The 23780-nt window shown below is 41.3% G+C and overlaps 1 protein-coding gene across 3 annotated transcripts in view; it reads right to left on the minus strand.

The window, feature by feature from the left end:
• LOC132836766 (mitogen-activated protein kinase-binding protein 1-like) overlaps positions 1 to 23780 on the minus strand; it is a 172255-nt gene that overhangs the window by 121641 nt on the left and 26834 nt on the right. For all 3 annotated transcript variants that reach the window (XM_060856219.1, XM_060856218.1, XM_060856220.1), the window contains exons 3-6: positions 11209 to 11271; positions 10321 to 10378; positions 2601 to 2771; positions 1459 to 1596 (exon numbers count right to left, since the gene is read on the minus strand). In XM_060856219.1, coding sequence (XP_060712202.1) covers positions 1459 to 1596; positions 2601 to 2771; positions 10321 to 10378; positions 11209 to 11271 — 430 coding nt within the window. The remainder of the gene's footprint in view (positions 1 to 1458; positions 1597 to 2600; positions 2772 to 10320; positions 10379 to 11208; positions 11272 to 23780) is intronic.

Below are 23780 nucleotides of genomic sequence, written 5' to 3' on the forward strand. Positions count from 1 at the left end.
TCAACAGAGCCAAGAGTGAGCACCAAGCCCTAGGGGAGGACTAACAAGGCAAAGGATATGCTCAATGATAGGACTACAAAGTACTTAAGATCAGAGAGACTTTGGTGTGCACATCTACAAATCCTTGAAGGTAGCAGGGCAGGTGGATAGTATATGGGATAGTTGCCTTTATTAGCAGGAGGCACAGAATGCAAAAATTAAGGTGATATGCTGGAGCTATATAAAACATTGGTTAGCACATAGTTGGAGTATGAGTGTAGTTCTGGGCAACACATAATAGGAAGGATGTGATTATACCCGAGACAGTACAGGGGAAATTTACTACAATGCTGCCTGGGCTGGAGGATAAGATACATGAGGAAAAACTGGATAGGAACATAGGAAGAACCATTCAGCCCCTCAAGCCAATGTTAATCTGTGGTCCAACCCAAAACTCTGCCTACATTTGATAAATCTTTCTTAATCTGTCTTAGATTTAAACTAACAACCGTTCCAGCATCAATGTCTATATGTGGAAGTATATTCCAAACATCTACCATCCTGTGTGTCAAAGTGCTTCTTAATATCTCTCCTGAATGGTCTGGCCCTGATTCTCAGACTGTGCTCCCTACTTCTAGAATTCCCACCCAGTGGAAAGAGTTATCATTATTGACTCTGTCTTCTCCTATTCCTATATCGAAGATTGCGATTGAATCATCCCATAACTTTCTAAATTCTACAGAAAGGTCTAATATGTATAATCAGCTATCATAACTTAATCTCTGTCGTCCAGGTAGCATTCTTATAAAGGTATGTTGTACTTCCTCCAAACGCCCAAAATATCCTTCCTAAGGTGAAGTGCCCAGATCACCTCAGAGTACTCCAAGTCTGATCCGGTCAGAGATTTGTACAGCCTGAGGTTGTTTTCCTTAGAGCAGTGAAGATTGAGGAAGACCTGATAGAGGTATAAGAGATTATGATGGGCATAGATAGGGTGGATAGGAACATCCGATTTCTATCAGTAGACAGATCAATTAACAGGAGCACAGATGTAAGGGAGAAGGCTAAGACCACAGAATGATGGAGAAATATTCATTCAGAGGATGGAGAGATTCTGGAACTCACTGCTTGAAAAGATGGTTGAGTTAGAAACTCTTGTAACGTTTATGCAGTATTTAGATATTCAGCTTCATTGCCATAGCCTCCAAAGCTCTGAGCCAAGAACTTAACAAAAAGGATCAATACAGTAAAATCCCTGTTGACCTATGATGTGACAGGCTGAATAGTTTCCTTCTCTACCATAAATGTCCAAAAGTACCTTGTGATTATTTCACATCTTAAATTGCTGCACTAATCTCAAAAGGAAACTTATTTTCTTGCACGAATAAAATTGGTCTTAGATTGAAGCATTCATTCCTGTCAAACCATTTTGAACTAAGCTTGAAATAATTATTTCTGACACAGGAAGAATGTACGTACCTTGCAGGCTTTGGATTCATTTAAATACCAAAACTTGACATGCCTGTTGCCAGTTGTAACAAAGAAACTGCTGTCTTCAGAGAAGGAAACAGCTGTAACTTTACTGGAAACTTTATTAGATGCCACAATGGAGTTTTTCTGTCAAAACAAGGACATTTCTGTGAGCATCATGTTATGATCCTCAGCTGATGTTATTGCTGGACAAATTAGATCCCAGACTGAAACCTAGATTACAGTTTCTTTTAACAAAATAAAAAAGGTATCTCACAAACATAAGGACAATGTTGCAGATTTTGTCTTAACATTAAATAGAAGTGCATTAGCAAGATGAAAACATAAAACAGAATAAATCAATCTCTCTGTACCACAAATTCAAAAGAATTTTTAAACAAACAGTAAAATATAAAATGCCCCAACCACAAAACACTTGTTTATAAATTCAGAAAATCTACACCCTTAGAGTAGTATAAAGATTGAGGAATGAATGGAAATCTCACATTAGGCTCTGCCACTTAACTGTAGCATAGCGGTACAATGCTCCAGAGGGACTAGGTTGAGGAAAAGTTTTACGTATGCAAGGTAATTCATAAAATAAGGAAAACATCAGCAACAAAAGTATTTTGGCAGCTGTAGACTTGCATTGTTACTATTATTATTCAATAATATATTGCCTTTCATAAATGGCACATAACTATGTTTGGAGTTCTAGAAGTTAACAGTTTGTGGGCAGCATGGTGGCACAGACCCGGGTTCATTTCCCGCCTCAGGCGACTGACTGTGTGGAGTTTGCATGTTCTCCCCGTGTCTGCGTGGGTTTCCTCCGGGTGCTCCGGTTTCCTCCCACAGTCCAAAGATGTGCGGGTCAGGTGAATTGTCCATGCTAAATTGCCCGTAGTGTTAGAAAAGGGGTAAATGTAGGGGTATGGGTGGGTTGTGCTTTGGCGGGTTGGTGTGGACTTGTTGGACCGAAGGGTCCACACTGTAAGTAATCTAATCTTAACAGGCATGTGGATCTTCATATTTTCTTTGTGGTTTAAACTTTATGATGTGAACTTCTGACACACCTTGTGCTCATGTTTAATTACATTTGGCACAGAATGCAAAAGTCAAAAATGCACCACAGTCTATGTTTGAACTCTTACCTTCCAATCCCAAACATTCACAAGTTTATCATGCTGGTAGCCCACCGATACAATATACTTCATGTTGGGAGAAAAAGATACACATGACACTCCATACTTGTGGCACTGTAATTCAGCCACTTGCACTTTGTCAGACACATCCCAGACACGCACAGCAGGCATATGTCCACTCTATTTTTAAAAAAAAGACATACGTAAAACATACAGCAGGGATCAACAAAATTTATTTCAGAACTCTAACCACACAGTGCATAGAACTGTACAGCAGTGCATAGACAGTAAGCGGTCCTTTGGTCCACAACGTCGTGCTGAACATGACGCCAAACTAAACCAACCCCTTCTGCTTGCCTTGGTCCATATCCCTCCATTCCTCAAATATTCATGTGCTTATCTAGAAGTCCCTTAAACACCCCTATTGTATCTAACTCCACCATCACCCCTGGCAGCACACTTCACACTCCTAACACACTCTGCATAGGAAACTTGCCCCTCACATCTCCGATGAACTTTCCCTCTCACACTTTAAAGGCATGCCCTCATTTTACACATTTCAACTCTGGGGAAAAAGATTCGGACCGTCAACCATATGTATATCGTAACATTATAGATTTCTATTACGTCTCTCCTCAGCCTCTGCCACTCCAGAGGAGACAGCCCAAACTTTTCTAGCCTCTCCTTATAGCTCATAGTTTCTGTTTTCGGAGGGTAACTAAAGAAGAAGTACTTGCAGAACACAATGTTGTGGTTCGCCATTCCCGGAAACAGCGATCTTCTGCGGGACACACGCAGAACACAAGAAACTGTCTTTCACGGGCCTTTTTTGTATACATCACCCAGATTATAAAAACTGCTGCACCTGTTCTTCTGAGAGAGACTGCGTGGTCAAGTCTCACGGTTAGGTCAGAATCATGCTGCCCCTCTCAAACTTTTTTCATTTAATACATTTGATTTAAATCAATTTGATGACTTTCTTCTAAATTTGAATTTTATTAATTTTACTACAAAAAAATTGGTGCTGCGAGCAGGGTCCTGTTCACGGACCCGGGTAGGTTGGCCATCCCTGGGGAGTCAGGGCAGGATATCGGACAAAAGTAGGTCAAACTACAGAAGTTGTTGATCTGGTAAGAGTGAATGAGAGTGTCTTGGTTGTGTGGCCTCTGAGTTGAGTCATGCTCAGATGCCAGTGTGATTGTTCCTGCCCGAGATAAAGGCCTAGATTAAATAAGCGGGATACGGGGAAACGATCACTCCCTAAAATAGGTACTGCTGGACTCAGAACAATTCTGGGCGAGACATGGCCAGTGGGAAAACACTCAGCAGTCATGGCAGGTGAGGAAACGCGATCGACTGACAGAGGATCTGAAAGTATAAACCTATCATTGTTACGGCAAGATAGGGAGATCAATGGGACTTCCGGGGTCTCATTAACCAATATATGATAGACAGACATTCACTCATTAGATAGATAAGAAAGTGTGACTGGGATCCGTCTCAGACCTTAGATCAATAGTGAAATTGGCTGATGGGTGAAAAGAAAGATAAGACCAAGAAAACAGATGTTCTTTTGGTCCATCGATTGGCTGGCCTCATAGGTCAGACTTTGGAATCCACAAAGAAATGGACCAAGGAAAAACAAATACTTCAATCACGACTAAGGGAACTGGGGGAAAAAAAAATCAGTTCCTGGAGGAGTCAATGGAGCCCGTTGCCACTTTATAATACCCAGGAGAGCCTGGTCACATTGCCTGAACTGTCAGGCGACTCTCCTGAGGAAATTAACTCAGAGTATGGAAGGAGCTAAAGCAAATACAAAATATAAGCCATTTACACCAGGTGAATTGCAGCAAATCTTAGCTTCCCTGGGTTGCTTACAGCCTCGCAGTCATAATGCAAAGTTTTGGGCAGAATTAGATACCATTTGGGTGGGCCAATGACCACATTTAAAGTCCAGGCTGCGTGTCCTCTGGACAAGTGGCAACTAATATCTGACATAGCCGATGCCGTATAGCAACAAAGTCAAGATTATAGGAGAGGCACCCCCATTAAAGGAGATATAGAAAATCAGCAGGAGCCCTCCAGCAGATTTAAGGCCGAAATCCAGCGTGTTTTGGAGCAAGACGACTTCTATACAAAATGAAAGGGGAGTTAGTGTCAGCACCGGGACTGGAACTACCAGATGCTACTAAAAACTACTACATTTACTGTAACGAAGAGGGAGGTTTTTCTCGGCAGTAGCAATCCAGCTCCATGGCAAAAAACAGTGACCTATCGGGTACTAATTTGTTGCTGAAAGACCTGTAGTGAATGGCTTGCCCAGATGTATAGCTGCTTTAGACTGCTGTGTGGGCTGTGAGGTCAGTCAGCCTGGGTATATAGTCAGGGAGGAGAAAGTGAGGTCTGCAGATGCTGGAGATCAGAACTGAAAATGTGTTGCTGGAAAAGCGCAGCAGGTCAGGCAGCATCCAAGGAACAGGAAATTCGACGTTTCGGGCATAAGCCCTTCATCAGGAATGAGGAAAGTGTGTCCAGCAGGCTAAGATAAAAGGTAGGGAGGAGGGACATGGGAGAGGGGCGATGGAGATGTGATAGGTGGAAGGAGGTCAAAGTGAGGGTGATAGGCCAGAGTGGGGTGGGACCGGAGAGGTCAGGAAGAAGATTGCAGGTAAGGAAGGCGGTGCTGAGTTCGAGGGATTCGACGGAGACAAGGTGGGGGGAGGGGAAATGAGGAAACTGGAGAAATCTGAGTTCATCCCTTGTGGTTGGAGGGTTCCCAGGCGGAAGATGAGGCGCTCTTCCTCCAACCATCGTGTTGTTATGGTCTGGCGATGGAGGAGTCCAAGGACCTGCATGTCCTTGGTGGAGTGGGAGGGGGAGTTAAAGTGTTGAGCCACGGGGTGGTTGGGTTGGTTGGTCCGGGTGTCCCAGAGGTGTTCTCTGAAACGTTCCACAAGTCGGCGGCCTGTCTCCCCAACGCAAGTCAGCGGCTTCAGAGAATATAGTCTTGCATACCAGACATCCTCATAGAAATGTTAAATATGGGAAAATTCACACGGTTTCTAACAAGAGAAAGGCAAAACGGGAGGCTGTTCTTTTACCACCAACCAAATCCATTACTGTTGTATGAGATACCTGGGAAAACCCAGCGAAAGGGATGTTAGGCGATGGTGAACCAAATGTGAGAGAATATGGACGATGAAGTAGAGGAAAATAGGATAAAGGACGTATTCATAGAGGCACCAGATGAGACCCTGTTTGTGGATGGCTCGCGTAGACGGTTTGCCACAACGAGATGGGCAGTAGTGAACGTGGAACTATGAGTTGCCTGAGCAGGGAGAATAGAGGGAGGCCTGTCAGCCTAGGTGACTGAGTTAGTGGCCCCTTACCCAGGCCTTCACAGAGGTAAGAGTGAAGAGGGTTAACATTTACACTGATAGTAGATATGCATTTGGGATTGACCACAATTACATGACTGTTTGGGGAAAATGTGGATTTGTCACCATGGGGGGGGGGGGGGGGGAAACCCTGGTCAAGCATGGGCTGATACTAAAGACCTTACCGGAGGCCAGCGAGCTCCCATTGGAGGCTGAAGTGCTGAAGGTCAAGGCCCACCATAGGTCCCATTTAAATCTTGCTCCTCTCACCTCAAAGCTATGTCCTCTAGTCTGGACTCCCACACCCAGGGAAGAGACCTTTGTCTATTTACCTTATCCATGTCCTCATGATTTGATAAGACTCTATATAGTCACCCCTCGGCCTCTGACACTCCAGCGAAAACAGCCCTAACCTATTCAGCCTCTCCCCATAGCCCAAACCCTCCAATGCCAGCAACATCTTTGTTAATCTTATCTGGATTTAAACTCCATTCCCCATGACTCCACTCATATCTGAAACTGATCTATATCCTGCTGGAACCATTGACACCTATACTAGCCACAAATCCTCCGATCTTTGTATCACCTGTAAACTTACTGACCCACCCATTACATTATAGATGTGTCCCCCAATATATGGATCCCTGCAGAACACCACTAGTCACTGACCTCCAGCCTGAAAAACACCCTTCCACCCCTTCTCATTGCCCTCTGTGGACAAGCTAATTCTGAATCAAAGCTGCCAAGTCACCTTAATCTTCTGGCTAAACATACCATGAGGGAAACTTGTTGAAAATCCACGTAGACAACATCTACTGCTCTACCCTCATCGACCACCTTTGACACCTCCTCAAAAAATTAAATCACGTTAATAAGAGATTACTTGCCCCACACAGAGTCATGCTGACATTCCCTAATTTGGCCATGCTCTTCCAAATGCATGTAAATCCTCTCCCTAAGAATTCTCTACAATTGTGTCCCATCAACAATGTGAAACATTTCTTTCTTGATTTCAAACTACCCTAGCCTATTAGCATGCTCCACTCTAATCTCACTATCCTCCATATCCTTCTCCAGGGTGAACACTGATGCAAAAATACTCATTCAGGATCTCACGCACATGTTTGGAGGCAAATAAGTTCCCTCCTTTATTCATGAGTGGTCATACCTTCGCCTTAGTTATCCTCTTGTTTTTAATGTATCTGTAGAATGCCTTGGGATATTCTTAAATCCTACTTGCTTAAATGCGTAATTGCCTAATTCAGTTCTTTCCTGCTTTATTTATATTGCTCATGGGCTTTGTCTGATTTTAGCTTCCTAAACCATGCATATATTTTTCTTCTCTTTTTGACTAACTTCACAAGCTTCCTCGTTATCCAAGAGTCCCTTATTTTGCTATCCATGTCCTTCCTCCCTGCTGAAGCATGCCTGTCCTCAACTCTCATATTGGTACCTTCCCACAAGGTCCTGACTTATCCTTATACATCATCTTCTTAAAACTTAAGGAGTTGTGATCACTTTTTTCAAAATGCCCTGCAACTGAAAAGTCAGTCACCAGCCATCACAAGGTCCAGTATGGTTCCTCCTCTAATTGGACCATCTGCATGATATTTCAAGAAATCCTTTCGAATGCACTTAAAGATTGCCCCATGTAAGCCTCTTGCTCTAAGGAGTCCCAGTCAATACTGGGGAAGTTAAAGTCACCCACTATGACAACTTTGTTGTTATTCCATTTTTCCACATTCTGCCTACATATTTGTTTCTCAAAGTCTCAGTGGTTGTTGAAGGGCTGATAATATAATCCTATCAGGAGTGACTGCACCTATTTTATTTTTGATCTCTACCCATATGGCCTCAGTGGATAAGCCCTCCAGTATGATCTCTCTGACTGATGTGACATTCTCCGATTATAAATGCAACTCCTCCTCCTTTAACCTTTCTCTCTCGTCTAAAACAACAAAGCCTTGGAACGTTGAGCAGCGAAACCTGTCCCTCTCTCAACCAAATTTCTGTAATGGCTGCAACATCATAGTTCCATGTACTGATCCAGGCTCTAAGCTCATCTGCCTTACTCCCTTGCATTGAAATAAGCACACTTCAGCGCATTAGTACCATCATGTTCTTTTACCCATCTCTGTCAATCCTTCCTTTCTGACTTACTGGTCCTAAAATCTATCTTCCCCTCGATTCCTCCACTTGCTGACCTGCTGCTTTGGTCACCACGCTCGCTCCTAAATAGCACTAGCGAACCTCCCTGTGAAGATATCGTTTCCTCTCCAGTTTAGATGCAACCCGTGCCTCTCATACAGGTCACCACTGCCACAGAACAATGCACCACAGAAATAGGCCCATCAGCCCTCCTAGCCTGTGCTGACACATTTTGCTCTTCCATATTAAAACTGCCTTCACTAATAGGATCTGTATCCCTCTATTTCCTTCTTATCCATGTATTCATTTAGATGCTTCTTGAACGCTGCTGTTGTCTCTGTTTCCACCATCTCCTCTGGCAGTGCAGAAAAGGTCCAAATTATCCAAGAACCTGAAACTCCTGTACCAACTCTTTAGCCATGCATTCATCTGTCCTATCTTTTTATTCCTTGCTTCACTAGCACATGGCACTGGCAATAACCCAAAGAATACTAACCATGAGGTCCTGCTTTTCAGCCTCGTTCCTAACTCCCTGTACCGACGCACCAGAACCTCATCTCTCTTTCTACCTATCTCATTGGTACCAATGTGCACAATGATCTCTGGTGGCTCACCTTGCCCCTTATGAATTTCATCCAACCACTCAGATGTCCTAGATGCTGGCACCAGGGAGGTAACACACCAGCAGCACAGAAATGCCCATCTGTGCCCCTAATTAATGAGCTGCCTACCAGGGAGTTTATGTTGCAGCTGTATAGGGTGCTGGTGAAGCCACACCTGGAGTACTATGTGCAGTTTTGGTCTCCTTACTTGAGAAAGGATGGAGGGGTGCAGAGAAAGTTCATTAGGTTGAATCCAGAGTTGAGGGGACTGGCTTATATTCATTGGAATTAAGAAGAATGAAGGGGGGGGGGGGGGGGGGGGGGAGTTTTATAGAAACGTAAAATTATGAAGGGAATAGATAGGATAGAAATAAAGGGGATGTTTCCACTGGTGGGTAGAAGTAGGACAAGAGGCATAGCCTCAAAATTAGGGGGAGTAGATTTACAACTGAATCGAGAAGGACCTTCTTCACCCAGAGGGTTGTGAATCTATGGAATTTCCTGTCCAGTAAAGTAGTTGAGGCTTCCTCAGTAAATATTTTTAAAGCTAAGATAGATTATTTTTTCAACAGTAAAAAGGAATGAAGGGTTACGGTGAGAGGATGGGTAAGTGGAGTTGAGACCATAAAAAGATCAGCCATGACCATATTGAGTGGTGGAACAGGCTCAAGGGGCCAGATGACCTACTCCTGCTCTTAGTTCTTACGTTCAATATTGCTCACTTGGATCTTGCCTGACCCTGGTCTACAGTAGAGCCAGTTGTGGTGCCACAGGCCTGGCTGCTACTGTTATACTCCCTTGAGAGGCTACCCGCCTCCATCAACAGTTTTACATGTTAGAGTGGGGAATAGCCACAACAGACTCCTGCACTACCTGCCTGCCTCTCCAGGCAGTCACCTGTCTACCTGACTGAATTGGAGGTGTGACCACCTCCTTGTAACTGGTGTCTATCCCACTCTCTGCTCCCTGTGTGCTCCTCATCAGAAGAATTAGAAGTTCCCAAACTTATACCATTTTATTTCAATGTGGGTCTTTCAATTAAGGCAGAAGAGGAACTCCTTCTCAACACTGGGATTCTTTGGACTTCTCTACTTGAGTGTTGTGAATGCTGAATTATTAAAATTGATAGTTTTGAAAGAATGTAAACAGATGGAGCTGTGAGGGAGCCAATGGCTGTGGGGAACATGCACAAAAGCACAGTTGAGACCAAGATCATATCAAACACCACCCCCCCCCACCTCCTTATTCATTCACAGGATGTGTGCATCATTGACTATTGCTCATCTCACAAGTTATGTCAACCACATTGTTGTGGGTGTTGAATCACATGTAGGCCAGACAGGTAAGAATGGCAGTTTCCCTCCCTGAAGAACATTAATGAACCGGATGGGTTTTTCTAACAATCAACAATGGATTCAAGGTCATTATCAGACCACTTAATTTTATTGAATTCAAATTCCATCATTTGAACAAAAGATCCCCAGAATGTTACCAGGGTCTCCAGGCTAATAGTTCAGTGATAATACCAATAGCACATTGCCTCTCTTTGAACTGGAAAATTGCAAACTACGCATGTGGTAATTTTACAAATGTACTCACTTCCCCAGTAACAAGGTATTTTCCATCAGGTGAGAATGCCAAAGCACTGACTGCTTTCCTAAATCAAAAGAAAATTAGGTCAATAATGGACTTGAAGCATCATTAGCAATCAAATTCAAATTTTCAAACAATATTGGTGGATTTGATTTAGGTTTATGTGGTCTAAATAGGGACAAAAAAAACTTTCTATTTAGGTATATCTGGCAACATAGAACTCTTGAAATGACAAGCTTCAAACACCACGACACTTAAGCTTAACACTAGCTATTTAGAGTTCATCATGATAAAATTTCTTACTATAATGACAACATTTTGGAATTTTATTGAAATTAGTTTCCATTACTGCATAAAATAACACACTCTTCTTTTATTGACAAATCACAAACGTTATGCTGTGATTTAGAGGGGAACCCATTGACAGCAAGTCTCGAACTAGTTGAGAACACGACTAAATAAAACAATGCACTGAATAGGAAACCAAATAGCAAGCTTTCTAAAAAACAAAGAGTTGGATAGAAATATCTTGAAAGGCAAAAACATAAAATCAATCCAAGTTCAACATAATAATTGGACTTACAAGTCCATGCACTACGTTCCCCAACAACCAGAAATGATAACTCTCATGAAGACAAAAAGGGGATGTGGAAAACAACATTAAGGTAATTAAATATAGTGATAATTCAATGACCATGACATAACATTATACATCCCTAGACTTAAGTATCTCCCATTACAAAACAGGACTACAGTCAGGGATGAACCAAACATCACTAAAATTCCACTTTCCCCTCTTCAACTATTTCTACATTCAAACAATGACTTGAACAACAGTGTTGTGTTGGTGTTTTTGATTGCATCACACTAAATACTGTTTTCATTCTCCCTTACCTGGAGGCATTGAGAATATGAGTCTGCTTATTTTTTTTGGGGTTACATAACACCACCACACACCTTTCAGGAGAAAAGCAAACAAAACATTATTTGCACAAATATAATTACGCAAAAAGACAAAGTAATGCAGATTAGTATTATAATTACAAATATGCACAAGGTTAGTCATTTACATAAGACTATCTAGAATAGGTTTATAGAATATATTTAGAGGCTCAGGACAACTTTAGATCAAAGTACAACATTATTAAGTAAATGGGAAAACAAGCAGTCATGCCATTTCTAGTGTCTCAATGTTTTCTTGGTCAGTTACAATATGTTGGCTTATTTTTAAATAAAAGGAAGCTTAGGTTGTGTGGTTTGATTTTTCACCAAAACAAAATCATGAGTAAAACTATTTAACTTTAGATGGCTACCTCCACACTCAGTTATTAAATGGAGTAAAATAGCTATAACCATGTAGAATCCTCGATTCATGATCAGAACTGGCCATACCCCACAAGCACAATATGAAGTGCCATTATTATAGGTTTTTGCAAAAAAAAAGGGGGTCAGATTGTCTGGATTGCTTTTTACTGACATTGAAAGATCAAATGCAGAGATTTTACAACTTCTGGGCAGATATGACAATATTCACATTGAAAATAAACAACATACAATATACATTTTATGTACAATGCATGGCAAAAACATTAATACATAAATATAAAAACATAAATATAGAGTAACAATACATTGCATGCTTATTTTCAATTCATTGTTGAGATGTATGCAAGGACAGCATTAATTGCATCCCCCACAACTGAGGAGCAGGAAGTCAAGTTCCTGAATCAGTGCAGGGCACATGATATAGACACACCCAAAGTTCTATAAAGGGGCAGAATCAAGAACTTTGACCCAACAATAACTGTTGATTAGTGGTGAAGTGGGTAGAAGTTTAAGGTGAAGGATGTGGTGCTGATTAATCAAACTGATTTGTCTTGCATGCTTCTGTGCTTTAAGAGTCATTTGAATGATATTCATCCAGTGGAGTGCACAGCATTCCATTAGATTTCCAACTTGAAGAAGGTGAATAGGCATTTGGTGAGTCAGGAGACAAGTTACCTCCTGCCGGTCCTACGCCATCTCAGACTTGCTATTGTGGCCATGGCATATATATAGCTAGTCGAGGCAAGTTTCTGAACAACACTAACACTTAGGATGTTGATGGCAGGGGATTTTGTGATAGTAATGGTGCTGAATGGGAGATTAGATTTTTTTTCTTGCTGGTGGTCAGTCTCTGGCTCAAGTGTTGTTTGCTACATACTAAGCTTGCATTTTGCCCAAGGTTTGCTAAAGACATAAATTGATCCAACAGCTGAGGAGTTGTGAATGGTGTGGAGTATCTGTAAAATCAAAACTTTCCTTATAGTTAAGAAACCTTCATTGGTGAAGTATCTGATAGAGGTTTCGCAGGAGACTGGAGCTCTAAACAAACAACTCAAATAAATAAGTCACATTTTCTTAGAATACACACTTAAAAAGAAAGAAAAACTGCAGCTGTGAGAAACTGCCTCTGAAACCGAACATGAGCAACAGCAAGAGACGCCAGAGTTACATGCCTCTAGAATGTCTGTACAAGTTTAGATTTCACAGTGGCAACATGAGAGCAGCTCTTAATGGAATGTTTTAGGCACAACACAAAATTAGTAGATACAGTACACCATAGAAGCAAAAGCTCCAACTTTTGCAGTTAAGCAATCATGATCAGCAAAAAAAACTTACAATACTATATCAAAACCGAAAGAAAGGTTTACACAACGCTAAGAAAAAGCAGAAATCCAGTAGAGCCATGAAAAGCAAAAAAGAAACATATTAAGGAAAATCACAAATTTGAAAAACTGCACAGAATATCAAAGGTAGAGGTTTTCATTGTAGTAGTGGGAGAGCAATAAAGGGGAATGCGGGTTCTCAACAATTAACTATCACAATTATTGTTTACAAAATAATCCACAATTGTAAAATTGATTTTTTTTTTAACCTGGTTACGAGCCCAGCAGGCAGGGCATTATCCCTGGACTACTGGAAGGCATTTGATTAGTAAAGTTGCCATAATTCCAGGGGACCACAGAGCTGATCTCTCATTACAGTGAGATAGCTGGTGGTGGTTTAACCCAAAGGTCACCACACCTCAGGCAAGGAGAGACGTTGAGGAGAGTCCTTCACAGTAACTTCAGCTGAGCAGGTATAGAATCAACACTTTTGGCATCACAAACTAGTGGTTGAGCCAACTGAGCTAACAAATCCTATTTAACAAGGCTCTGCACAAAACATTATTGAAAACAAAAAACCTAAAAACATGAAGTGACATCAACCTTAAGATATGGGTTGGAAGTTGGTATATTTTGCATTCCAGTGTAGGATTGTGTTGAAATACCAGAGGTTGGTGATTGGTGAAAATAGCCTCCGTATCGAACATCCTCAGTAGCACAGTTCAAGGTGGCAATGGGATCTCAAGTACAGTTTTAACAGTAGTCTCTTTATATACAATTTTTACATACATTAAATTTTTAACACTACAGTGTTACATAATTGTACCTATTGTATACAGAAGTTTGAGAGGCATCTGTCCTGGGAAGCAGCAGATGGTTTAAACATTTGCTATCCCTGATAGGATTCGTGTGTCTTTCCAGGCTGCTTACATAATTACGAGGTGCTAGTCCTTTGTTGTTTAAGTTAGTGAGGTTAGTAAAAATACTAGACCTATATGATCTAAATAAGTTAGAAATTATATATGTACTCAATAAAAATATTGAAGATATTAAACTGATCTACTGCAGCTGGGTTGTGAGATTTTGTTTTACTATTACTGGCTGTGACAGTTCTTTACTCATTCATTCACGCAGTTTTGATCGTAAGTTTCTTAAAGAGGGTAGTGGCCCTATTTAATGTGTATCAAAAGGCACTAGTTGAGGAAACTGTTTGATGTTCTGTCATCTATTCAGATCCAGAGTGCCAGTTGCAAAGGGTTGATTAATATTATAATCTTTCCATAGTTTTGGGCGAGTCAAGGAGACACAATAGTAGGGTTGGCATTGTGCTGAATAAGTGATAACACCAACACTTATTCAGGGGTAGCCTTTGATACAGAAGCAGGTCTAAACACTGCTTGTAACATGGAGCCAATAAGGATCGAAAGGAGTAAAGAAGCAGTAATGGGTTGAAAGGGATATTTTAATTTATTTCATCTTGTAATAGTAAAACAGAAATCATGTTTGACAAATCTTCTTAAATTTGAGGATGTAACCAGTATTGTGGACAAGGATGGATAAGTAGGTGGTGTGTATCTGGACTTTCAAAAGGCATTCGACAAGGTTCTGCACAAAAGATTAGTGAGCAAAATTCAAGCTCCTGTATCAGAGGTAACGTGTTGACATGGATAGAGAACTGGTTGGCTGACAGTTGAAATAAACAGGTCCTTTTCAGAACGGGTGAAGAATTGGGTGCTGCAGGGTTCATTGCTGGGACCCCAACCGTTCACAATATACATTAATGATTTGGACAAAGGAGTTGAATGCAATTTCTCCAAATTTGCAGATGAAACTGAATGGGGTGGCAGTGAATGAGTGAGTGAACGTGCGTTGGTTAGTCAGGCAAATACTTATCAAATGCAATATAATGTTGATAAACATTTCAGAGAACATCTCTGGGACACATGCACTAAACAACCCCCCTGCCCTGTGACCGAAAATGAACTCCCCCTCCATCAAGGACATCAAAGTCTTGGGCCTCCTCCACTGCAAAACTCTAGCCACCCGACACCAAGAGGAAAAATGTCTTATCTTCGCCTTGGAACCCTCCAACCTCATGGGATCAATGGGGATTTCACCAGTTTCCACATTTACCCTCCCCTAACTTTATCCCAGATCCAACCTCCAAACTCAGCACTGTCCAACTTCCTTCCCACTTATCCACTCCACTCTCCTCACTAACTAACCACCTTCATCTATCTATTGAATCCAGAGCTACCTGTACCTCCCCCCTCCCACACGCCCATATATCTCAGCCCCCTTGGACTACCCCCTCATCGCTGAGGAGCTCATGATTGAAATGTTGACTCTACTGTTCCTTGGATGCTGCCTGACCAGCTGTACGTTTCCAGCACCACAGTCTTCGACTAATGTGGATATATGTCAAGTTATCCACTTTGGTCACAAAAACATAAAGAGAGATTATTATCAGAATGGTGGCAGTTTGGGAAAAGGGGAGGTACAGAGAGACCTGGGTATGATGACGGAACAGTCGCTGAAAGTTGGCATTCACATACAACAGATGATGGGGAAAGCTAATGACATGCTCTCCTTTATAGCGAGAAGACAGGAGTATCGGAGGAAGGATGTCTTGCTGCAGTTATACAGGGAGGAGATAGTGAGGACTGCAGATGCTGGAGATCAGAGTCGAGAGTATGGTGCTATAAAAGCACAGCAGGTAAGGCAGCATCCAAGCAGGGGAAATCGACATTTCGGGCACGAACGGCTTATGCCCGAAATCTCGAATCTCCTGCTCCTCGGATGTTGCCTGACCTGTTGTGCTTTTCCAGCACCACACTCTCGACTATAGTTACACAGGGCCTATGAGAGGCCACATCTTGAATAGTGTGTGCAGTATTGGTCTCCTAGTCTGAGGAAGAAATTCTTGCTATTGAGGGAGTCCAGTGAAGGCTCACCAGACGGATTCCCAGGATGGCAGGACTGACATATGAAGAAAGAATCGATTGACTGGTCACAGTTCCTTGAAAGTGGAGTTCCAGGTAGATAGACAATATGTGCAGGAGTAGGCCATTCTGCCCTTCGAGTCTACACCACCATTCAATATGATCACGGCTGATCATCCTTAATCAGTATCCTGTTTCTGCCTTATCTCCATAACCCTTGATTCCACTATCCTCGAGAGCTCTATCCAACCCTTTTTTAAAATGAATCCAGAGACTGGGCCTCCACTGCCCTCTGGGGCAGAGCATTCCACACAGCCACCACTCTCTGGGTGAAGAAGTTTCTCCTCATCTCTGTCCTAAAATGGTCCACCCTGTATTTTTAAGTTGTGTCCTCTGGTTCGACACTCACCCATCAGCAGAAACAGGTTTCCTGCCCCCAGAGTGTCCAATCCTTTAATAATCTTATATGTCTCAATCAGATCCCCTCTCAGTCTTCTAAACTCAAGGTATACAAGCCCAGTCACTCCAGTCTTTCAGCGTAAGATAGTCCCGCCATTCCAGGAATTGACCTCATGAACCTACGCTGTACTCCCTCAATAGCCAGAATGTCTTTCCTCAAATTTGTAAAGGCAGCATTTGGTATGTTTTTGTTTATTGGTCAGAGCATTGAGTGTAGAAGTTGGAAGGTTGTGTTACAGCTGTCGAGGACATTGGTTAGACCATTTTTGGAATATTGCGTGCAATTCTGGTCTCCTTCCTATCGGAAGAACGTTGTGTAACTTGAAAGAGTTCAGTAAAGACTTATAAGGATGCTGCCGGGATTGGAAGGTTTGAGCTATAGGGAGGGACTCAGTAGACTGGGGCTGTTTTCTCTAGAGCATCGGAGGCTGAGGAGTAGCCATATAGAGATTTATAAAATCAGGAGGGGCATGGTTAGGATAAGTAAACAAGGTTTCTCCCTGAAATGGGGGAGTCAAGAACTAGAGGGCATATGTTTAGGGTGAGAGGGGAAAGATACAAAAAGGGACCTAAGGGGCAACTTTTTCCACAAAGAGGGTGGTGCATGTATGGAATGAGCTGCCAGAGGAAGTGGAGAAGGCTGGTACAATTACAGCAATTAAAAGGCACTGAATTAGTGTAGGAATAGGAAGGGTTTAGAGGGATATGAACCAATAACCTAATATCCTCAATTAGGTTAGGATATCTAGTTGGCATGTTGGACTGAAGGGTCTGTACTCCATCCTGCACATCTCTATGAGAGGGCTTGTACTCACTGGAACTTAGAAGAATGGGGATTTTGTGGAGGGGAGGGGGGGGGGGGGGGGGGGGGGGGGGGGTTGGTCCAGAACTCAGGGTCACAGTCAAAGAAGAGGGAGTTAACCATTCAGGACTGAGAGGAGGAAGAATTTCTTCGCTCAGTTGTGAATTTATGGAATTCTCTCCTACAGAAAGCTGTTGGAGCAAGTTACATAGATTCAAATCAGACCTGGTCATGACCCTTGAGGCTAAAGGGTTTAAGGCATATGGAGAGAAACAGCAATGGGACACTGAATTGCATGATCAGCCATGATCATATTGAATGGTGCTGCCAGCACGAAGGGCCTACTCTGCACATATCTTCTATGTTGTGCATATCTGTCATCTAGTGAAAGACATTCATGTGGAGGATGACAAGGAGGAAGACATAGGACGGACAAAGTAAAGACACTTCAAATGGACAATAATTATACAAAAATTAATTTGCAAAGGAGAAGTCACTATATAATTAAGCAGAATGGGTCCTGGTTAGTGAGAAGTCTCAAGCAGAGACTTCTCACAGTTGAAAAGTGTGGTGGTTGAAAAGCACAGCTGGTCAGGCAGCCCCAAGGAGCAGAGTCGACATTTTGAGCATGAGCTCCTCATCAGAAATGGGGGGCCCCTCCAAAGGGGCTGACTGATAAATGGAATGGGGTGCGTGGTGCTAGGGGAAAAGTACCTTGGAATGCAATAGTTCAAAGTGAAGGAGAAATAAGAAGGAAGCAGTTGTGGCTGTGGTTGGGGTAAAGGAGACGATTTTTGAGGGGGGGGGGGGGGGGGGGGGGGGCAGTGAAAAAGAGACTGAAGCAGACCTGCTACCACAGCCATTACTGCTTCCTCCTTATTCCCTCTCCACTCCAAACTATCAATCACTTTCCCAGCTACCTTTACCCTCCCCCCCCGCCCCCATTTATGTATCAGTCCCCTCGGGCTCCCACTTCTTTCCTGAAAAGCCCATGCTCGAAACGTTGCTCCTCTTGCTCCTCGGATACTACCTGACCGGCTGTACTTTTCCAGCACAACACGCTTTGGCTCTGATCTCCAACATCTGCAGTCCTCACTTTCTCCAAGAGACTTATCACAGCCTTCCTGCATTTTAAGACTTGAGTAACTCTTGGTCACACCCGAAGTCTGGTTCCACTTAACTTTAGAAACATGTCAAAACCAAACTAAACTCTCAGTTACAGGAAATGATCAAAATAGATATACCTATGTTTATCCTATTGTTATGGCATTTAGCTCCAGTCAATTAGATCTTACCTTTATCAGAATATACTCAAATTAAACCACAATTCTACACATTATATAATAAAACACTCAAAACTCATTTCTGAATAGTTAATGAAATTCTAAAGTACTATCAAAATTAGCTTAGCTGAGAAGCAACGATAGGCATGAGAAAGGAAGGCACCAATTTTTCAAGCATGGTCGATTTGATATATTACAAGTCATTAACAGTGAACAACACAATAGATAAGTCATCTTTTAAAATCCAAGTGATTAATGTTTTTGCATTAAAACAAAAGCACAATACTGCAAAAGTTGAAAATTCAAAATAAACAGGAATTGTTATAAATATTTAGCAGGTCAGGCTGTTTGGAGAAAGAAAGTTAATGCTGCCAGACTTGCTAAGTTTCCCCAGACTTTGTGTTTGATGTAAACATTAAACTATTTTTAGCCCACAAAGCTATACTTTTATCAACATCAGACTGCATTTTTCCTGCATTAATTCATATGTTCTTAAGCAAGGGAATGAAAGGTGGGAATGTGGACTCGAGGTTACAATCATATCAAGTCATGACCTTGTTAAATGGTGGAGAGGCGAAAAGGGGCTGAATAGCCTACTCCAATTGCTTGCTCAAGTGGTTATATCTCTTTCTAATAAGTCTTTCCCTTCCCTAGCCTTAACAAGAATATTTCATTCGAGTATATTTATTTATGCACAAGCAGCACTGCACAACAGCATTAGCAGCAAATTCAGAAACAGGACTACACTGCCTAATAGATCTGTTTCACTTTAGCATGAATTAATTAATTCACATCAACATACCAAAAGAAAAGGGACAGGGCAAGGTTTGCAGGGTATTAGAAAAACAATAAAATATTAAAATGAGTCACCAGTGCTGCAAAAGAAATGGTCAAAATCTTAAGTCTCAAATGAACACCAGTTAAATGCCAGTAAGTACAGTCATGATTCTTGAATGGGGGCAATTTGGGACGAAACATATTAGGTTAGGTTCACTGGTTCTCACCACAAACTAGTTACCTATAACATCCGTAGTATCCATCTAGCCCAAATTCATTCTTACCATACGATCACCTATTACTGGATACATTTCTTGTACATTCACCAAACTTTTACGGTGTTATATATGAAAACTTACATGATTTTTAGAACAATCCTGCAATTATTATCCAAAACGTAAAACAGTAAGATCTATATTAAATGAATCTAACATCTACTATTGTGTTGACTCTTTATGAAGTGAACTTTTAATTCAGGAGCCACTTGTGAAATACAAATTCCCTGGAGCTGCATGATTCATATATGGAATCGGAGTTTCAATAAGTTGATTTCCCACAGGCTCCATTCCATTCTACTCCATTCCTTCTCAAGCTTAGATAGGGTACTGCTCTTTTTCTCACTAATCTTTGCATTTTGACTTTGGACATGGGGAGAAAAAAAGTCAAACAGAATGCTTTACTGAAAATCTAAATGCATATTGCCAAACGCTCTATAAAAAGGGGTGTCCTAAGAGTCAGAGTCATACATCATGGAAACAGACTCGTCGATCCAACTTGTCTATGCCAACTAAGTTTCCCAAACTAAACCAATCCCATTTGCCTGTATTTGGCCCATATCCCTTTCAATCTTTCCTATTCATATAACTGTACAAATATTTTAAACGCTGTAACTGTTACTGCATCTACCGATTTCTCTGGAAGTTTGTTCCACATAAGAACCACCTTTTGAGAAAACGTTGCTCCTCAGGTCGCTTTCTAAATCTTTCTCCTCTCACCATGAAATATGTCCTGCAGTTTTGAACTCCAAGTGTAGAAAAAAAACCTTTGCAACTCACCTTACCTACACCTCTCATGATTTTACAGCCTCCATATGATTACTATTCACCCACTTATGCTCCAGTGAATAAAGTCCCAGCCTCTCCATATAACACAAACCGTCCAGTCCCAGTCATCGACTTCTTTTTAAAAACTGCTTTGTACAATATTTATATTTTACACTAAGTGTTAGTGCATAGCTACAACATTCAATCAATCAATCAATCATTCGAGAGGGAACACCAATTGAATTCTGCACTGTAACTGAAACTTGAGCTAAACTTCATAAGAGACAGTGTCTAATCAGTGAGTCATGTTGATTTTGGATTTCAAAGAAACAGAGGTTCCATTTCACACTATTAGTTCAAGAAAAGCAAACAATACAACATGAAGCAATTTATCCAGTTCAGAATACTCCTTCACAAATGCATCCAAGAATGTAGAACTGCACTGTTAAAATATTCCATATTTAAATGCAGAAAAAGACAGCACTTTTCTAATAGGTCCCACACTTCAATAGTCTCTGAAAACTGATCTCTACTCCATGTCCCTACCTCTTAGATAAACAATGCATTGACATTAGTTGAGTTAATATCAATGTTATGTTTAGAAAGCAGTAACCCCTACATCAACGTTTCACAGATGCAAAATGGTTTTTGATACTCATCCTTCAGCAATGGAATATTCCCACTGCCTGCTACGTGTTAGTATTCTTTAACTTGCCAACTACAGCTTGAATTTGCATGTCAAGTATAGATCAATAACCAAATCAAATTTGAACCTTCTTAGAAAACTAAGCAGCAATTCCTCTTGCCCTCTTTATTTCATCCAGCAAAATTGAAAGGACTTAGTGCCATTCCCAAGCATCAACTAAATTAGCATATACCCATTAGCTTCCTGGGTCTTTCTGCCTGCCAGTTCCATATGTTACCACATTTATAGGCAACCTGCGAGATGCGTGACAGTTGTGCAGCTTCTAAGGCTTGTGGTGCAGTGGCAGTATCTGTACCTCACAGGTAGGAGGACTGGATTCAAGTTTCACATGTTCCAGAAGTGTGTAACATCACTGAACAAAATTATCTACAATATCTACAGTTGTGCAATAGGGAAATGGAAGATAGGGTTAATACAACAGTTTTTTTTTAAACACCAGTTTTCACCATGATAGAACCTAGGCTGGTAGTTCACATGAGAATCACAACCTGTTTGTTCTTGTGACCCCAGTGATGCAGACCATCAGATCCCAGAGTTATACTTGGTTTATAGATTATGTTCAATTTTTGCAATCAGTTACCGTGGATGTTAGCCACTAATTGGCTGCAAATGTTCTTTAACAACAGAATAGAAGTTTATTATGCAAGAAAGTGAAATCAATATTTTTCTTACATAAAACAAAATTACAGATTTTAACAAATAATAAAAAGTTTCAACTTATTTTGCAGCAACATCCACTTATAAAGGCTGAAATCCCAGAGAAATAGCACCTTTTTGTCAAATATTAATCGTTTCTTAATTGGCTGTTCCTAGTTCTTTTCACTGGATTGCTGAGACAGTTGAGGATTCCTCCTCCCTCTCCAGAGTCTGTCGACATGACCTTTCACAATTCTGTAGCCAAAAATTTCCTATTCAGTTTGGGCATCTACAATACATCTCACAATATGCATGTTTCACAGAATAAATTTACTTCTGCTGAGGCGATAACTTTTCTTGAATTAAAGCTTTTAACATTCTGCTCTAGGACTACTCATTTTATTTTGATTTTAATGTGTTTTCTCTGCTTATCATAAACTCAGCATGACAAACATTGCATCCATTAACACAGCAATTCTCTGGACAGGCACTTGACTGAAAGTCATGTGCCTTCCTGGAAATTATACCTTTGGATTTTTACAACAAATACCTTCACAAACTGACTAAAATCATTCAAAGGTCAAATACAGTGCCTGGTACTGTTCCTTGTATTTTTCCCGATCCTGAAAAACATCCCTCTTCATGGTTAAAAAAACTGCACCAAGATTCTGGAATAAGTTCCTCAGTAATGAGAAAAGACAGTTTAGGAGAATCCTTGGAATGATCACCCCTTTGGCACAGAGCAGGGCTGAGATTGACAGAAATCTGAAGCATACTTCCAGTGTCCTAGTTGAAAAGTGTATGGTTGCACAATTGTGCCTATAGTATAACTTCGAAATTCTGAAATATGTCTGACATTTTATCTGCTCCAAGGCTTTGCTTTATCAGATGTCAACTGCCTTTTTCAACTATCTCCGCTCGAGGGTATCCCACAATCTGAGATAAATGGAGTATTAAAGGAATGGAGTTGAGGACATGCAAATCAAAGACAATTTCAGGTGAGGAGTTCAAAACGCTGTCCTTCAGGAGCATTGTCTGCTTCTCTAACTTTGAATTCCTCTCCATGCTGAGTTCTGATCTGGGTGGGCTCTTATTGACCAATATATTAGATGGTCTTGACAGAAATGGCACATGCTAATGGTACCCATAAGTTGTTGTATCACCACCATCTTTTAATTATAACCTCAAAGCCTCCCTGAAGAGGTCAAACATACCTGCCAAGTCAAGGGAGATCCTGCCTTGTGACCAAGCAAAATGCAGAAAACTCATTCTAAATTGAATGACCACATTGAAAATCATAAAGGCTTGATCAGAAGTAAAGGGAAGGCATTGGAGGGAGTTCACAAACTAAAACAACTCATCCACCTAATATTGCTCCATATCTGGTAGAGACTGCAGATCACACACTGGACCCATCAGCTATCCTGGAACTTGCTGAACTAAACTGGAAGCAGGTCATCCCCCAATGAAGGGACAGCTATAATTATGGATACACATATACCTGCATACAGACTGGGCAAAAAATAAAAGAGTCACAGTGGAAGCAATTCCTGAAAAGCGTATGGGATAGTTTTCTGGATCAATGCATTGAGGAATCAACTAAAGAACCAGTTTTCCTGGATTGGGATGCAATGAGATAGGAATAATTGCCAATCTGTGAGAATACCTTAAGGTCGGGTAACTATATGATAGAATGTCACTAAGAAAGAAAGTGATCTAGTTGATTCCAAGACAAGGGCTGAAAATGTGTTGCTGGTTAAAGCACAGCAGGTTAGGCAGCATCCAAGGAACAGGAAATTCGACGTTTCGGGCCAGAGCCTGATGAAGGGCTCTGGCCCGAAACGTCAAATTTCCTGTTCCTTGGATGCTGCCTAACCTGCTGTGCTTTAACTAGCAACACATTTTCAGCTCTGATCTCCAGCATCTGCAGACCTCACTTTTTACTCGAAGATTCCAAGACAAGGGCCATGAATCTAAAAAGGGAGGAAACTATGAAGGTATGAGGTGCGAGCTGGCTATGTTTTGCACAAATTTTCTTAAAGTGAATAGGAATTTAAAGAGTGCCGAGATGAACGGCAATGAATGTTCTTTCCTGTCTGGCACAAAACTAAAATGGGAAATGTGATCTGACCAAGTTAAGAAGGGAAATTAGGGATAGTATTAGACCCAA

The sequence above is a fragment of the Hemiscyllium ocellatum genome, chromosome 47, assembly GCF_020745735.1.
Source record: "Hemiscyllium ocellatum isolate sHemOce1 chromosome 47, sHemOce1.pat.X.cur, whole genome shotgun sequence".
Lineage (NCBI taxonomy): Eukaryota > Metazoa > Chordata > Chondrichthyes > Orectolobiformes > Hemiscylliidae > Hemiscyllium > Hemiscyllium ocellatum.